The sequence below is a fragment of the Erpetoichthys calabaricus genome, chromosome 3 (assembly GCF_900747795.2).
Source record: "Erpetoichthys calabaricus chromosome 3, fErpCal1.3, whole genome shotgun sequence".
In the NCBI taxonomy this organism is placed as follows: domain Eukaryota; kingdom Metazoa; phylum Chordata; class Cladistia; order Polypteriformes; family Polypteridae; genus Erpetoichthys; species Erpetoichthys calabaricus.
Window position 1 is genome coordinate 32889576 of NC_041396.2, and position 17048 is coordinate 32906623.

The 17048-nt window shown below is 39.2% G+C and overlaps 2 protein-coding genes across 2 annotated transcripts in view; both read left to right on the forward strand.

Moving 5' to 3' along the window:
- Positions 1–4739, forward strand: part of LOC114647892 (tyrosine-protein phosphatase non-receptor type 7-like) — a 75312-nt gene extending 70573 nt beyond the window's left edge. The window contains exon 10 of the mRNA XM_028796571.2: positions 3742–4739. Within this exon, the coding sequence (XP_028652404.1) occupies positions 3742–3835 (94 nt within the window). The 3' untranslated portion in view covers positions 3836–4739. The remainder of the gene's footprint in view (positions 1–3741) is intronic.
- Positions 4740–8264: 3525 nt separating this feature from the next.
- The window catches only part of arl8a (ADP-ribosylation factor-like 8A), a 35252-nt gene continuing 26468 nt past the window's right edge, over positions 8265–17048 (forward strand). Inside the window, exon 1 of the mRNA XM_028796572.2 lies at positions 8265–8561. Within this exon, the coding sequence (XP_028652405.1) occupies positions 8439–8561 (123 nt within the window). The 5' untranslated portion in view covers positions 8265–8438. The remainder of the gene's footprint in view (positions 8562–17048) is intronic.

The window sequence follows — 17048 nt, forward strand, 5'->3', positions numbered from 1 at the left end:
GACACAACTAGTAGCTTGTGTATGCATCTTATTTTGTTTTGGAGGATGGAAAACAGCTTATTGTCTGTACATGATTAGGTCGAGAAGGCAAAAAAGAGCTAGATGGCTGGCTTTTGCTGTTTTCGTGGTTATGGCTTCCACTGCTGCACCAAGAGATGTGTGGGCATGAGAAAGAAGCCAGCAATGGGCAGACCATAACTATTGTCACAGCTGTAGCTCTCCTCCATTGTTATTTTGCCATGCTGCCAGTGCTGGCTGATGACAGCAGCGCTCAGCCGATACATATAGGCAAAACAATACATGAAATCCAATCTAGCTGTTCTCATTCATGTTGCATGACCACAAACCAGATGCAAATCTGATATAGGACTGCATATGAAAGTGACTCAAATCTGATTTAAAAAGATCAAATATTTGTGTCCACACAGTCCTGTAAACATCAAATTTGTGTCATATTAAGGCAAAAAAATCGGACTTGACTCACTTCAGCCTGATAATGTGAATGTAGCCAAAGTGGCCTCTCTTACTATTCTTCTTCTTTCATTATCACTCAGCTTTTGTGGAGGACATGCTCTAGGGTGATTTACAGCTCTTTTCCCATTTCTCAATGGCTAATTTAACTGGAATCCAAGGGATATTCAGGGACTTTGAACTTTTCTTCTCTCCAACCCCTGACATTTCAGTCACCTTTTCATGGAGTTGCTCTGAGTGCTCTTTTTGTCTTGATGGTTTAGATTAGGCCACTATACAGACTCACCACAAGCTGGACATTTCAGATCCAGGAGCATTCATATTAAAATTAATTGAAACCTCCATTGAAGTAATTATGTGACTACTAAAGCCATTTGGCTGTACCAGTGATGACTTAGGACTGTCATATTAAAGGGGGTGAATAGTAATGCAATCAATGATTTACTGTTTTATATATGTAATTAAATGATATCATTTGGAAGAAATCTGCTTTCACTTTGAGATTAGAGCGTCTTTTTCTGTTGACTAGTGTCAGAAAAGCCAAATTAAATGCACTTTTGAAAAGTATTATAAAACCAACTGTTGTATAACTATACATCAGTAATAAATGTAGTATAACAATAAGTGTGAAAGCTTCCAAGGGGTGAATGTATAGACACTGTATATCTGTATAAGATTTCCATAAGAAATACTGAAGTTTCTATTATGTGCTATACTGTTAACGGACAAAGAACAAACAACAAATAGGACTGCCTGAACTATAATTCCTATTAGGAACACTAACTTTTTCTGCTTAGGCCTATAGAGAAAAGCCAAGCAAAATGACACCTTTTATTGGCTAACTAAAAAGATTACAATATGCAAGCTTTCGAGGCAACTCAGGCCCCTTCTTCTTAAGGGGCCTGAGTTGCCTCGAAAGCTTGCATATTGTAATCTTTTTAGTTAGCCAATAAAAGGTGTCATTTTGCTTGGCTTTTCTCTACATTCATAATGGCTAATACGGTACAACACCCTAGTATTATCGATATGCTTAGGCCTATGAAAAAAATAAAAGGAGGCCTATGTACTACTCTACCAGTCAAAAGTTTTAGAACACCTCTGTTTTTTCAGTTTTTATGGAAATGTAAGCAGTTTAATGTCTTAATTTTTCAGGAAATCAAAGCATAGAATAATTAAACAATAACAAATAAAAAATAAGTCAAGGAATCATTAAGTGTACAAAATTTTATTCAACTTTTTGATTCATCAAAGTAGCCACCTTTTGCTGATATAACGGCCAGACTGTGGTAACCCTTTAGATTCAGAATGCCTGTCATCAACTCTGCCTCCAGCAAAAGAACACCGGACCATCACACTTCCTCCTCCATGTTTGACAGGCACACACTGAGAAACCATCTTTTCACCAACTCGACGGTGTATAAACACCCTGTGTGCTGAACCCAAGATTTCAGATTTGGATTCATCGGTCCATAAGTCTTTCTTCCAGACTGCAGTAGTCCATAGCCAGGAATTTTTGTCTTTTAAGGAATGGCTTTTTTACTGCCACTCGACCTGTCAAACCTGCAGCACAAAGTCTCCTCTTCACAGTAGAAACTGACACTTGCTATTTTCCACCACTATTAAGTTCTGCTTGAAGCTGTTGTGCTGTGAGGATCCTATCATACAAGCTGGTGACCCTCAGAAACTTGTCTTCTGATTGGGTTGTGACTTTGGCTCTGCCAGATCTCTTCCTATCAGTTTCTTCCAGTTCCCAATTGCTTTTGGATTATGCAGGGCACCACTATACTCACTTTGATCTTTTGTGCAATTTCTCTAAATGAAAGGCCTACACATAAAAGGGTAATAATGTTCTGTCTCAATCCATTTGTTAATTGTTGTTTTCTTGCCATTATTACTAGAATTTACACTTTCTACAGTGTAATATTGTCCAAGTTGTACTTCAGATGGTGTAGTAGCACAGTCTGCTCCAACTCTGCTTTAAGACAAGTAATCACCAGAAGTTGGGACACCTGTGCAAATTGTTTCAACTTGCAAGGCTTAATTTACTTTAATTGCTGCAGTATATCTGTAAATTGTAACCTATTAGTTGTTCTCTGAAGAAGGCCCATTTGTAATATTCTGAAATTTCCTTTTTTCAGTTTTTACTATCCTAAACTTAAACATATGGCAGGTTACTGCTTACCTTTTCACCACTGTAGGTCCTTCATTGCATTTCAACTGATTAAATTTGAAGAAAAACTAGAAAAACTTTGGTGTTTTAAAACTTTTGACTGGTAGTATATGTGAAGTATGTGGCTGCTGTTTGGTCTCAGAGTCCCCAGTATGTTTTCAAAAGTGCATGCATTATTCCCTTAGCTATAACCAAATTTTAATAATCATTATTGCTAGAGGAATGCTGTGTTCACATGCACTATTCGGAGCTACCAGTTGTGACGTTTCACTTCAATGCTTTCATGTGGATTTCCAGTTGGACTCTTAAGAAAAATGTGAGTTTGCAGTCGATTTGTTACTGGGTCTAAAACAAACAAAAAAAAAATTTGTGGAAATAAAGAGCAAAATAAATGCATTAAATATGAATCACTTTGCACCAAATGCATTTTGATTAAAAAATGGCATTTTGCCCTGACCAGGTAATATGTTTTATTTTAATTTTTTAATTTTTGATTGACTGTGGTAAAATGTCATGTTATGTCACAGCATGGACAATTTGGTAGCTTTGTTTGTCCGAATTGTTTGTCTCCGAGTTGGTTGAGCGTTCACATGGAATTTCTGACTCAGAAAGGGAGATTTGCTGTCTGCGTGAAAGCATGTGAGGGCATAATGCATCGAAAGAACTATGCTATTGATTTATCTGCTTTCCTTACTCTTTTACTAAATAGTTTTACTAAATAATCACAAAGGAAGTATGTCTAGGCAACCAAGACTTTCTGCATTGGCCTGTATCAATTACCAGTCTGTGGCTGTCAGCCCCACTTGGTATGAAAATATATGAATATATGACAGTGACGAGCCACTTAGAAATGATTTTAAGATTTCAATACTCCACGTAAGAGTTTATGGTGTATTTAGTAATAGTAAGCCTATTCTAGAAAGGAGCCTGACAGGCAGTCCTAATTGGAAGCGATTGGGGTGGTGAGGTTCAGCTTTAATTGAGAGAAAGTCTCCTTTATGGGCTTACAGAAACTGGTAAGGAAACAAGTATGAGTGATGTAGTACAAGGCACACCATTTCTCTCCTTCTCTTTAATGTTTTTCTGTCTTGTACTTCCAGGGGAGGCATGATTCAGACAAGCGAACAGTACCAGTTTATCTACTTGACCCTGGCCTTGTATAGCACTCAGCTAGAGTCAAAGTGCTGCCAGTGAGCACTCCAGAACACGAATGTCCAAGATCCTCTAGAAAAAAAGTCTATATTTTTGCATTGCCTTTTTTATTGTAAAATAGTTGTTATAGTTTTAAAGTGCCCATTTGCTGCAGAATTTCCACATGAATGTATTTCCTTTTATATTCACAATGGATATATAAACATTTACCTACAAGTGAGGTTTTTCTGGAAGCAAACTGGACTTGCAGGCATTTTCTAAGAAGATAGCCTTGTGGTTGATGAAGCATATTATACAAAGCACACAGCATCAACTACCCTTGGGAAAAAGGCTAGAATTGGTTTGATATATTTTTCTGAACATGATGGTCCTGAGATCTTTTTTATTTCATTCAAGCACAATCAATATACCCTCAAGTGCCAAGAAGAATTATTTCTATATGAATGTTTCAAATGGTCAGTAGCAAAGCTTCTCCTAGCGAATAATTAGTTGTACAATATCAGTTGCTACAGGCCAGAGTTTTGACAAAATGCTATCCTAGAATGTTTAAAGATCTGGGAGCCTCCAAATTATTGAAGTTTGATGCTGTGGATCGTCTATGCTCTGAGGCTTTTGGCAAATTTTTTACACAACATACAATATGGAATTTTTTACAGGGAACATTCTTTGATCTACATTGTTAAAAGTATGATCACTTTTAGATGCTGGGGACAACACAGCTATGCTACCCATAAACGTCAAGCCTCAGCTAGATGCTCACCTTGCCTAATCCACCTGCTAGACCTTAAGTCATGTTTGTCCAACTAAGCTATCCCAATACCAATAAGAATAAACTCAGAACTTCTATTTTTTTTAATGCAATTTAGTCTGTAGGTTGCGCTTTCTTTGGGCTGCCAGGAATAAAGTGAGATGAGATGTCCGTATATAATAAAGGTAATTTTTTAAATCCAGGGTCAGTTTTTTTTTTCATAAAAGAAAATAATAAGTGAGCAAAACAGTATTTTACCATTTACATATGTTTATAACATGGCACAGAGTAATGGGGCCCTTCAGAAAGTAACAAGACATGGCACAGGCATCTATCCGGTCAACTACTCTCCAGTATATTTGGAGAGAATTACCCAGTTCACCTCACATGGCACGTTTCCTTCTTGCTCCCTCCTTCTCTGCTGTTCATCTGAGAAGTAAATGAACAGACCAGTAAATGAACAGACCAGTAAATGTACAGACCTTACTTCTCCCACACTGACATGTCAGTGTACATCCTCACTGCCAGTGAACAGTTTTCTCTCTTTCTGTCACTCTGTTATATTTAGCCTTGCAGGGCCCAGGTCATGCCCTGTGACACACCTTTATCCTTTGCAGCCATTGATTTCCCAGTATACACTACTGGGCCTTAATTTACAGTTGATTTCCCACTCTTCCTGATTCTTTTCTATCTTATTGTAGTTCAAACTGTTTGTTCTATCCAACTATCTAAACCATCTTAACAGGTTGTCTTTTCCAGCCACTCACATTTCACAACCCTGGCACAACACATCTATTTTCATTTGGTCATGACCCCTAATGAAATGGTTAAGTGTGGGTATGCAAGGGAAATTGATAGATTGATGCTGCTAGGAGATGTATGCATGTGATAGTGTGACAGCATTAAGCTGTATATAACTCATAAATGGGAAAATAAACTTTCAGTTGTTTAATTATTCATAGATTGGACATTGGGTGCTTACATTTATAAAAGTACCACGAGGAAATTAAGTGCATCTAGATGGAAGTGGAAGATAAGACTCATCCTCCTTCACTACAGAAAAAGCTAAGCATGTATGAACCTGATCAGCACTTGGATGTGAGATCATCTAGGAAAAGCTTGTGTTGCTACTTGAAAAGGTGTTGATGAGGCCAGTAGGGGATACTTGACCAGTAGTCTGTGTGTGGATCCTTATATCCCAGTGCAGTGATGGAGGCACTATGGGTGTAACAGAACAAGATGTAGAGGACAGAAAGATATGGAAGAAGATGATCTGCTGTGGCAACCCCTAACGGGAGCAGCCGAAAGAAGAAGAAGAAGAAGAAGCAGTGATGGAGGAACTGTGCTGTAAAAACTGCCACTATCCTTTGGAAGAGATGTAAAGCCGAGGTTTTGAGTACTCTGTGGTTTTAACATATCCCTAGGCATCTTTGGGAAAGAGTATGGTGGTTCCTGATGTCCTGGCTAAATTAAATTGTTCATCAAAGCCAAGTCATCCTTATTAGCTAACTATCTCTCTCACCCCTTCACAACCTAATGTTTGATGAGCATACTAGCACAAGAATGGCTGTTATCACTGCCAAGTTGATGCCTGAATTTGGTGGTGGTTGAAGTGACTCCCCACTGTCTATGTAAAGTGCTTTGAGTGGATTAGAAAAGCACTGCATATAAGTAATTAATTAATCAATCCCTAGAAAAAGTTCAAAGATCACAGTAGTATCATGGATTTAACAAATAGAAACTCATACCTTTAACAGTTTTTGCAGAGTACCTGATGCATCTCTGATTTGGAACAAATGGGAGCTCACATTTAAAAAATAAAATAAATTAAAAAAAAAAAAACCTTACCCAAGTCCTTGTGCATCTCAGAGGAAAAGCAGGAGTGCATTCACTTCTTAGGTGCTCTCTGTAGCGGACTACTGAAGGGTATATATTCTGTTCTCCTCTGTCTTTGATGCAGTCAACCACCAGATCTTTCTTGTCATGGCATCACTGGGACTGTCCTCAGGTGATTTTAAGTTCTACCTTTTAGAGAGGTCTACCTTGTGTCCTGGCATGGTGAGGTGTCAAGTGTATGCCAGGCAAGCATGGGGGTGCCTCAAGGGTTTGTGCTGGGCCCTCTCCTCTTCTCCTTATCACCCAGTCCCATGGATTTTCCTACCAGTATTAGCTAGAATCTTTGCATGTCTCACTGATATTGCAAGCTGTATGGTAGAACATCATCTCCAGCTCAGCATGGCAAAGATGGACCTACTTGTCATTCCAGATTGTCAGTCTATTCAGCACCCCATCTCTGTTCAGCTTAGCTCATGATTGCTAAGACCTGACAAGATAGTATGTAACCTTGAGGTGGAGATCAATGACCAGCTGTAACCATGTTGCCATGGTCTCTGTGTCTTGAAGATTCACTCTACATAAAATTCGGAAGATCAGACCATATCTGACAGAGTATGCACCACAACTTCTAGTCCAGGCTTTGGTTTGGTCATGTCTGGACTTCTGCACTTCTCTGCTAGCAGGAGTACCAGAATGTGTCACCAAGCCACTGCAGATGATTTGAAATCGAGTGGAAAATCTGGTGTTCAACCAGCTGAGGTGGGCACATGTCACTCTTCTTTTCAGATTACTACATTGGCTTCCTGTAATGGCACATATTTAGTACAAATCCATGAATGTTGGCTGCAGAATAGTTGTGGTTAAGACGTTGGACTTCAAACCCTGAGGTTGTGGGTTCAAATTCTGCTACTGACACTATGTGATCCTGAACAAGTCACTTGACCTGCCTGTGCTCTAATTGGAAAACCAAAAGAAATGGGACCAATTGTACCATTAATGTTGTAAGTCACCTTGGATAAAGGTGTCAGCCAAATATGCAAATATAGGGAGACACTAATGAGGTCCTGTGTTCCTTTTCATCCACTCAGTTCTGCTAATGAACAACATCTAGTAATGCCACCTCTGTGTAGTATCAAATCTCAGTCCAGACTCTCTTCATGTGTAGCTTCTAGTTGCTGGAATGACCTGCTTGTCTCCATTCAAAAGTCTAACTCCCTCAATGTGTTTAAGCACTCGAAGACTCTCTTGTTTGGTGAATTTCTAACATATGTTAAGCTTTGAAATCTAGGAGTTGTAACTCTTGTGCATTTTTCTGAGCTGTTTGCTTGTGATGATCAACTTTGTAACACTTGCTCCCAAACAGTCCCCAGACTGATATTTATTCAATGATATTGACCTCTTTGGCACCTTCTAAGGAAATACATGTAAATTTAAATTTTCCCTGAAGAAGAACAGAAAAATGGATCTAACTTGCATTATTAAATTCAAGAGTGGCCGCGTGACATCCAATGCACCTCAGTGATGGAATAAATAAGAATCTAGTTATCCAACCAACCCTGTAAGAGATATGATGCATTTCAAAAGCAAAATTCATGAGGTCTAATTTTGCTCAGGAAGGTTATGCAGGCACTTGCTTTTGAGTGCACCTCAAACACTGAAAATGATTGTACTCAAATTGTCTAAGTTCAGCAGGGGATCTGGAAAGACTTTTTTCGGGAAAGCGTGAGCATGACTTCAGCTCCCCACGGTAGTTAAATGCTTATCAGAAACCGCGCCTTATTGTGAATTTCGAGTTATTGCAGCTCATCCCCGCTGGGGGCGCTACAGGTCATTCGCCGAGGCCCTAAAACCCAGGAGGCCCTCTTGTTCAGACACCGCCTGCGTGCCGGTCGGGGCCCCGCCTCATTGAGGAAGGGCTGGCCTCCGGAGAGCTGCAAGGAGGGAGACGAAAGAGAGAGAGAGACGCTGCAATAGTAAACAGGGCCGGGTGTCCATCTGCCAGTAAGCCAAACCGAAGCATAGCGAGAAGGGAAGCCCCGGCCCGTACGAATACCCGCCGTCATGATTGCCCTCTTCAATAAGCTGTTAGACTGGTTTAAGGCGCTGTTCTGGAAGGAGGAGATGGAACTTACCCTGGTGGGGCTACAGTATTCGGGCAAGACCACCTTCGTCAACGTGATAGCGGTAATGGTGTCGTCCGCGCTGTGTACATGTCATCCCCACCCCCATCTATGTCCGAGTGTCCGGCCGAGTGGCCTTCCAAAAAAATCCATTTCGCCTGCTGTGGTGTGTCGGGGACTTGACGAGGCCTGCATGCCTTGACTGACATATAGTGGCTCGTTGTCGCCGACGATGTAGCCCTCCTCGTCGCCGTTAGCGGAAAACGGTGTTTCGTGAACCTACGCCAGGTTTTCGGAAATGTCAGAAAATATCGAATGGGTATTGGTGGTCCAGTCGCCATGACGCGAGTTATTGTAATCCAAGTAAATGTTAACATCGAGTGCGACACCCCTGGCTGAAGTGGCAGCCTCTGAATCCCCGTTATGTGTGACCTGCCTGCCTGAACTATTCGCTGCTCACGTAAATCACTGCTGCCACTGAGGAGAAGCCTGCCGTTTGAATGTTTCTCCAGCTATTAAGTGGCTGATTTCTTTCTGTAGCTCGGCGTCCAGCGACGATGCTACAGAACTCCTTGTATGCCACTCTTTGTTTGGAGATGATGAGTTGACCTCTGGATCTTCCATTGTTTTTCATTGCACAGATGGCCTCAAGTTTTCTTTACACCCATTCAGCTGATTTGCGTTTATTAAATACTTTAGAGCTCCCAGCAAGTAAAATGTTTTCCATACCATTTTCTAAGTATGCTTAATCTTGAGCAGAGGGTGGAGCCTATCCAAGCAAGCATAGGGTGCAAGGCAAGAGCAATCCCCGGAAAGGATGCCTGGTGAACACACACAGATGCACACACCAGGATCAGTTTAGCATCACTAGTCCTCCTAACCTGTTTGTCTTTGGATTGTGGGAGGAAACCGGTGAACATGGAGGAAACTCATGTGAGGAGAACTTGTGATCTCCATGCAAGCCGGCAGCGCTGCTACTGTGCTACCACACCACCGCTTTTACATTCTTCCTTTTTCGAAACAGTTGGGAAGCTTTGCCCAAGGTGGGAAACATCACTGTTTGGTCTGCCATTGCAGGGCACAGTTATTCATACTCACTTATACTGGGCCAGTTTAAAGTTGCACATTAACAGGCAGCCCTTTCGGGAGTTGGAGGCATGCCAGATTACCTGTAGAATAAAAACCATGTGCAAACTTCACTCAGACAGGGCCTTGGCCACATTCTGAACCCAGGATTCTGGAGCTGTCAGGTGAACAGCTTTTACAAGTGTGCCATATCATTTTTTTGTAAGCCTTCCAAATAAATGGTTGACATTGCCTCACTCTTAACAGGTGCCATTAATTTATTAACAAATTGTCCTGTGAATTATTCCCTGCTTTCTTCAACCTTCCATTCATCCATCTATCTTGTAACCCGCTTTATTATGATGAACATTTCAATTCACTTTACTGATTGATTCTTTTTGAACTATCATAGACTCAATTCTTTTGATTAATTTTTAGGGTTATATTGTGGTGCATATGTAAAGCCCCCTCTGATTGCATAACACATATATAATTTAATTATTATATATAACAAAAATATGTTATGTTAAAAGTGAATGATAATGGTATGACTCGTTCACAAATCAAATGAATGAGAGTCATGCAACTGGCTCTTTGGTGATGATTCAGTTTGAACTCAAAAGTGTCAAGTACAGTCAATGAGCTGTAAAAAGAAAAAAATGTGCTTTATTTTTTTTAAAAAAAAGCAAATAATTGTTAGAAATTAGAATCATATTTTTATAAAGTTGAGTTTTGTGTGATTAATTTATTGAATGGACAAGGGGACAGAAATACATTAGTTTCAATATTGTTGATATATTTGGTTCAGTGAAACAATTCCAGTAACGAATTGTACAAAATAAAATTATTAATACATTCTAATATCAATTGTCCTTGTATGATGAATGAGAGAATCATCGGTGACAAAGTTTTTGTTCGCTGATATTGAAATATAGTAGTTTGATCTCAAAAGAATCACAAGTGAAACAAGTTGAGACTCATGTTCCCTGTTGTTCTTGCACATGTGCTTTAAACCTCTGCCAGCGTCAGTGAAACAAAAGATGCTGATGATGTTACACAGAACACACATGCACTTTAGCACTCCCATTGAGCTCCACAAATTGATTTGTTTGTGCTCGTAAATTGATATGTATGATTCTCTGAAAAGAGTTCTTCGAAAAGAAGTAATTGTTCACAAGTTGCCTTCACTATATCTCAGCAAGCATTGATTGTGAGGAAGGAGCAATCCCTGGACAGTGCGCCAGTCCCTCACAGGATGAACATATACGTACAGAAACTACAGTAAATGTAGCATCACCAGTCCTCCTAACCTGTGTGTCTTTGGATGGTGAGAGGAAGCCCACATGCAAATTCCAAACATACGAATTGCTTCTTTAATCTCTGAAAATTTTTCTCATGGAGGTTAAGGCTGTGTGTGTGTTTTTCCCAAAATATCCAGTACATCATTTGTGCCCTAAAATCTATATCCATAAATGCAATATGTACATTCTCAAACCTGGTCTAATTCAGGGTCAGGGTGTAGCAGAGCTTGTGTTAGTAACATTGAAAAGAACTTCATACAGAATTCCAGTCCGTCTCAGTCAGTGTGCATGCACACACTTTCAGGGGGGACTTATGGGTGACAAGTGAGAGAATCCAGTGCCCACACCAATAACATCCGAACCCTGAAGTACTTATTCGGTTCTTTTAGCAGGTTAAATGAATTCTCCCAGAAAAAAATATTTTTTTATATGTTACTTACTTATTTTGTAGTGTTGTCAGAAAAATGTTTAATCTCATGTTTTTGGGCAGAATGGAAAAAAAAAAGTATAATGGTATAATACAAGCCATTAGTGACCTATACTGTACAATGGCGAACAATGTGAAAAATATCCATAGAATGTTGCATAATCCATATATCATTTATACAACTTTATGCTGAAAATGTGTAAAGCATGTTTTGTTTCACTAAAATATTGTTTAGTATATACAGCTGAAATAGTCTGCACATATCAGTTGAATAACTTTTTGAATTGAAGGTCTGTCTCTCCCACTTGTTTGTTGGTCAAGTGTCATGTCTTCAATTCAAAAATAAAGTCCATTGAGGTTATAGTTTCCTGTTTATGATGTACATATATTATTTCAGAAGAATGTACAGTATTTAACATTATTTTAGCAAAAAAAAGCACGTGTTTGCATGTTTTGAGGTGTCACAAACTCGAGACAGAGTCATATAAATGTTTGGGGCAGCCACCCGTATAATTTGGTATCCTTGCTGCAGAGTTGCTTTCTTAAAATATACAGCACTGATGTGCATACAACCCAGTCCAAAACAAGACTGAGGGAATAGGGAAAAGGTGCAGGCTTTTAAAGGGGGAGACAGGAAGTGAGATCATAAGGATCGGGCTCATGTTCTTCAGTCATTGGTTCGAGCCCGGACGTGACATCACAGGGGCCGGAGCTGGCAAGGTCTCCTTCCATTGGCTCGGTCCCGGAAGTGATGTCAAGAGAGCCAGGTGGAATCTCGCGTGAATGGTCTACAGGGAAGGGAGAAAAAGAGTCAGTGCACTCTGCCACATCCCGGCATGCCTCAGAACTGCCTTTACTCAAGGCCTTTAGCTGCCTCCCATGCACACGTGTGCAACAGAGGATATGACTAGATTGCTGCCATATATTATGCGAGAAGAGTGATGCAAGATATTTTTTTCTTTTTTCCATGGACATTTTTTACGTTGTTTGCTATTGTACAGCATTGGTTACAATTGTCTCCTGTTATTCCAAACATTTGCATTGTGCAAAGATTAAAAAAATTCTTGGCCACCACTATAAACTACATAGGATAAATAATATATACAGTATACTAATTTCTGGGTGGAGAATTCCTTTAGGTAGACTTTTAAACTTTTCTCTGAGATGATTTGTTGCCTGTAGTACCTTTTATTTCTTTTTTGAGGTAGATTATTAGTAGTAATATATTTATAAATGTTTCCTATGCTCAAAGTGCTTATTGTATTGTCCACAATTATATTTTATTTAATGTTATTTTTTTTCCCTTAATATCCACTGTGCACATAACAATGACTCTGTAAACTTATGCTTCATTTTCTGTGCAGCTCTCAGCTGGGAAGAGTGTGTCTCTTAGTATTTCATTGTTACTAGTTTGATGATGCAAGTCTAGAACCGTCCCACTGTTGTATAAAACAATGCTGTCTGAATCATGCACTGTTCAGTGGTGGTTTTGCTCTGCCCCAATATCTTTAAAAAAGAAAGAAAAAATTTCTTCTAGTTGATTAAGAAATTCCATTCTTCCAGCATTTCACAATGCCTACTTTGAGAATCTGTATAGTTGCTGGAAATATTTTCTGCTTGCTTTCAGTATAATGTGTTGTCCCTTGAAATTGTCATAGCATTTTTAAGTATCATTTGTTACCCACTAATTTTCTATATCGGTTGTTTAAAGCAATGTGTGTGTGTGTGTGTGTGTGTGTGTGTGTGTGTGTATATATATACACACACACCATTTACTTCCTCTGACTGTTTTCATGGTTGCCTTCTTGACATATTTCCCTCACATATTTTTTCAGTGTTCCCACTGAAGTAATATCTGTCCTTGTATTCATTTGCTTAATGCAGGATCAGAATTGTGATGACCTGGACCCTGTTCCATAGAACTAAAATGTGTTCCCTCTAAATTTCTAGGCAAGGGATGACAATTATGTTTTATATAATGTTTCCTAATTTTATTGCACCTTGTCTATAGATTCATTGAATTCTAATCTTTTACAGAGTTGCTCTTCATGTTTCACTTGTTCCCTTTGAGAAGCCATGCCCTCTTGACTTTTGCAAGTCTGTGCCAGATACAAGTGCTTTTCAGTTTATACTCCTAAGAATAGTGTGTGCCATCCTGTTTTAGTGCTTAAGCTCTTTCATACCTTATAACTTAAGTGTGTCAAAATAAGAAATGCTTACCTGACCAAATTCTAAAAAATCAAGCTTCATATATTACTGGTTAAGGTGGCATTTAGCAACATGGATAAATACATAATTATTATATAGTAAATGATTACAGTGCTCTATGTTACATTTGAACCGGTGCCCAGTTATTTATTTAGAAGATACCTTTATCCACCATAATGTTTTCAAACCTGTTTAATCCTAGTTGACTGTAGCCAGAGCCAATTCTGGCAGCAGAGGGCACAAGAGATTTAACAGCCCTGTGCATGGCACCCGTCCATCACAGGGCCCACTCATGCAGAAACTTCTACAGAGATCAGTTTCGAAGATAGCAAACGAGATTTGTAAAATCCACACAATCAACATCCAAACAAGGAATTCATGTTGTTTGTTCAGTAGATCCTTGAAGAGGTGGCAGAGGCGACACCCTGCCTCTATAACAGCAGTTTTGTTCAATGCAATTTACAACTATGGTAACCCTGAATGTTTGTGTGATCCTACTTACCACTGCAAGTTTTTCTACATCAAGAATATTTTTATGTCACGGAATTTGAGACCGAATTGTTTGGAAATTATATACGAGTGTGTGTGGAGGCTGGTTCTGACCAAAGTGGCTTAAATGGGCTTTGACCTCCATGACCCTAAAATAGAGGATGTATGTTGAATTAAAGGTTGTTGGAGTATTACATTTTAATAATTAGTGGAAGCTCTTCTATTCAAATATGGGTGTCCCAAAGGGATTATTCAAAGAACTGCATGGAATCTCTTACTTATTTAGTGGAGCAGAAAGGGAGTTTTAAAAATTAACCGACAACTTCTTCATTTCCTGAACTCGTGAGGCCAGAGCCTGTCCCAGGAACGAGCTGTGGACATAATCTTGTTTTGAATTGGGTTATCAGTCTATTACAGAAAGAAGAAAATTGTACCTCTCAATTTAGAATCAACTTTCAGTCTTAACATGTACATTTTCTGGATGAGAAAAAAACAATCACACTGACCTTGAGAATGTCCAGACTTTTCAGAGTTTGTTACACGTGTGGATATTGAACATAGATTTCTGTGGCATAAGTAAACAATACTAAGTATTGTGCCAATCCTGCATTGAAACATCCAAAACAAATTGGACTTTTAACTCCTAAATAAGGATTCACTGTGGGGATGGAATCCACACACTGTGATTTTAGTCAATTTTTTTTTATATACGTTAAGGCTGTTTAGCAAATAGACAAGCATAGTAATGTTTTCTGCAAATCCTCTATTATAGTTACATCACTGAACAAAAAACAGCACAGCAGTTTATTTATTGGTGAACATTCTAGTCATTACTAGAGATCTAGCCAGTGCTTGGTATGAAGGTTTAAGGGAGCAGGGTTTATTTTATTTTAATACTACTAGGAAATCACCTTACCCTTGCATCATATCCAGTTTTTGTTTGGACAGATGAATTGTAAAAGCTCATGGCTATTCTTTCCCCCTAAGACATTTAGGGTGTTAAAACATTCTGCACTTCTCCTGGGGCCTCATGTATAACGCAGTGCATAGAACTCACACTATAACATGGCACAAGCACAAAAGCGGGAATGTGCGTATGCACAGAAAAATCCAGATGCAGGAATCTGTACGTACGCAAACATCCACGTTCTTCCGCTACATAAATCCCGATCAGCGTGAAAAGTAACGCACGTGCACGCGCCTTCTGTCCTACCCCAACTCCTCCCAGAATTACGCCTCTTTGAATATGCAAATCAATATAAATAGCCTTCTGTGAAAAGACAATGGGAAAAGCACGGGGGAAAATATAAGAATTTCAGCGAATACCAAGTGGAGGCAAAGGAAAAACGTACTATTTGTTGGTTTAAACAGTGGTATAATCAACAAAAGGAAGTTGATCGAGTGACAGAGTGTCGGAGAAACTCAAAAGCTCAAGTTCACAAAGTCGCACAGTGCCCGAAATAAAAAAGAAATCACATATCAAAGTCGCCGTGAAAAGTCAAGTTGTAGCCCACCGTCTGAGTGTCATATGAAAGCTTATTAGGGTACAGACAAAAAAAATAGGCACACAGTCGGGGAAAAAAGCACGAAATGTCAACTTTAATCTCGAAATTTCCACTTTAATCACGTAGTTTATCTTGCCATTAAAGTAGAACATCATAAACTTCATCTTAAAATCGTTTAATAGTTTCTCAAATCCCATTGCAACTAAAGTAGCACGTTAAATGCTTTGTTCTGTATTTGATCTTCTATGTGCTCTATGTGTGTGAATCACTACCTGCTTCTTAAACGGGCTTTCTCTTTCTCCGACAGGACACAGAATCCATTAAATTCGTGATATTACAGCTCTCTGAATAATTAAAATACTGAGATGTATACGTGATATCTTTTTCATGATGAAAGGAATGAAAGCATGTTATTAAACATGGGAACACAGTGGCGCAGTGCTTGTTCATGTCTCACGCAAGAGGCTTGCTGCGCCATGCACGACCTTCGATGAAATAATTTATTACAGAAGTACTGTCTCTTTCAAGCGTACTAACCTCCAATTCCTGTCCTTCCTTTTCTTTCTCCAAATACCCAATTGCCACACAATCAGCTATGTAATAGACGTGAAGCCATTTGTAAGCTTAGAATGCCGATTCTTTAAAACTTTTAAGGAACATTGAAATATCTTCGTAGTACATGTTTAATTATACTATCCGTCTATCCTTCCAGTGTTGCGTCAGCACCAGCAAGAATACAACGCAATGCAGGAACAATCCCTCACATGTTTAATTATTAACAATACAGATTATTTAAATGAAATTAAAGTTTTATCTGTATAATATAATCAACATATTTTGCTGCATTTCATCTTAAAAATGATATCGTCATCAATATGCAAATACACGCTTTATAAAGTGGCGCAGGTTGTGCAATATTATAACTGTAGTGCAAGTTTACAGTGAGGTAATTGTACTTATAAGTACAAACAGTTCTACAAGGAGCACTTGATGGACTGATTGAGTGCGTTTATAGTTCTTGGGATGAAACTTTTTCTAAACCGCGAAGTCCGTACAGGGAAGTCTCTGAAGCGTTTTGCCGTGGCAGAGGCAGCGTCTGCTTCATGCTGTATACCGATAATTCTCTTTCCAATCAGCTGCTGCTGTGATTCCCCACTCAGATACAGTGATATAAATATTCCAAGTGGTGCAGTGAGAGTAATATGGAAAAAGATGATCTGCTGTGGCAACCCTTAACGGGAGCAGCTGAAAGAAGAAGAAGATGCAGTGAGAGTTACAACGCTAAAGCAGTTATGGTATTTGGAATACTATGGCTATTCCCTGGACCATTATATTGCTGCAGGTTAATTACAATCAGATGCAGTACACTAATAAACAATATACAGTTAGTTTCAGTGTATTTATAAAGCCGCATGAGGAATGTGGATCTAAGAAAGAAAGGGTGACCACACAGGAACAGTAGCACTGCTTTGACGCTGGGTGCCGCCAGTCTGCAAAACCGAGCGGAGAAATTGCGTACGCCAGGGTATGAGGTACCGTGGAAATGTGCGTGGCTT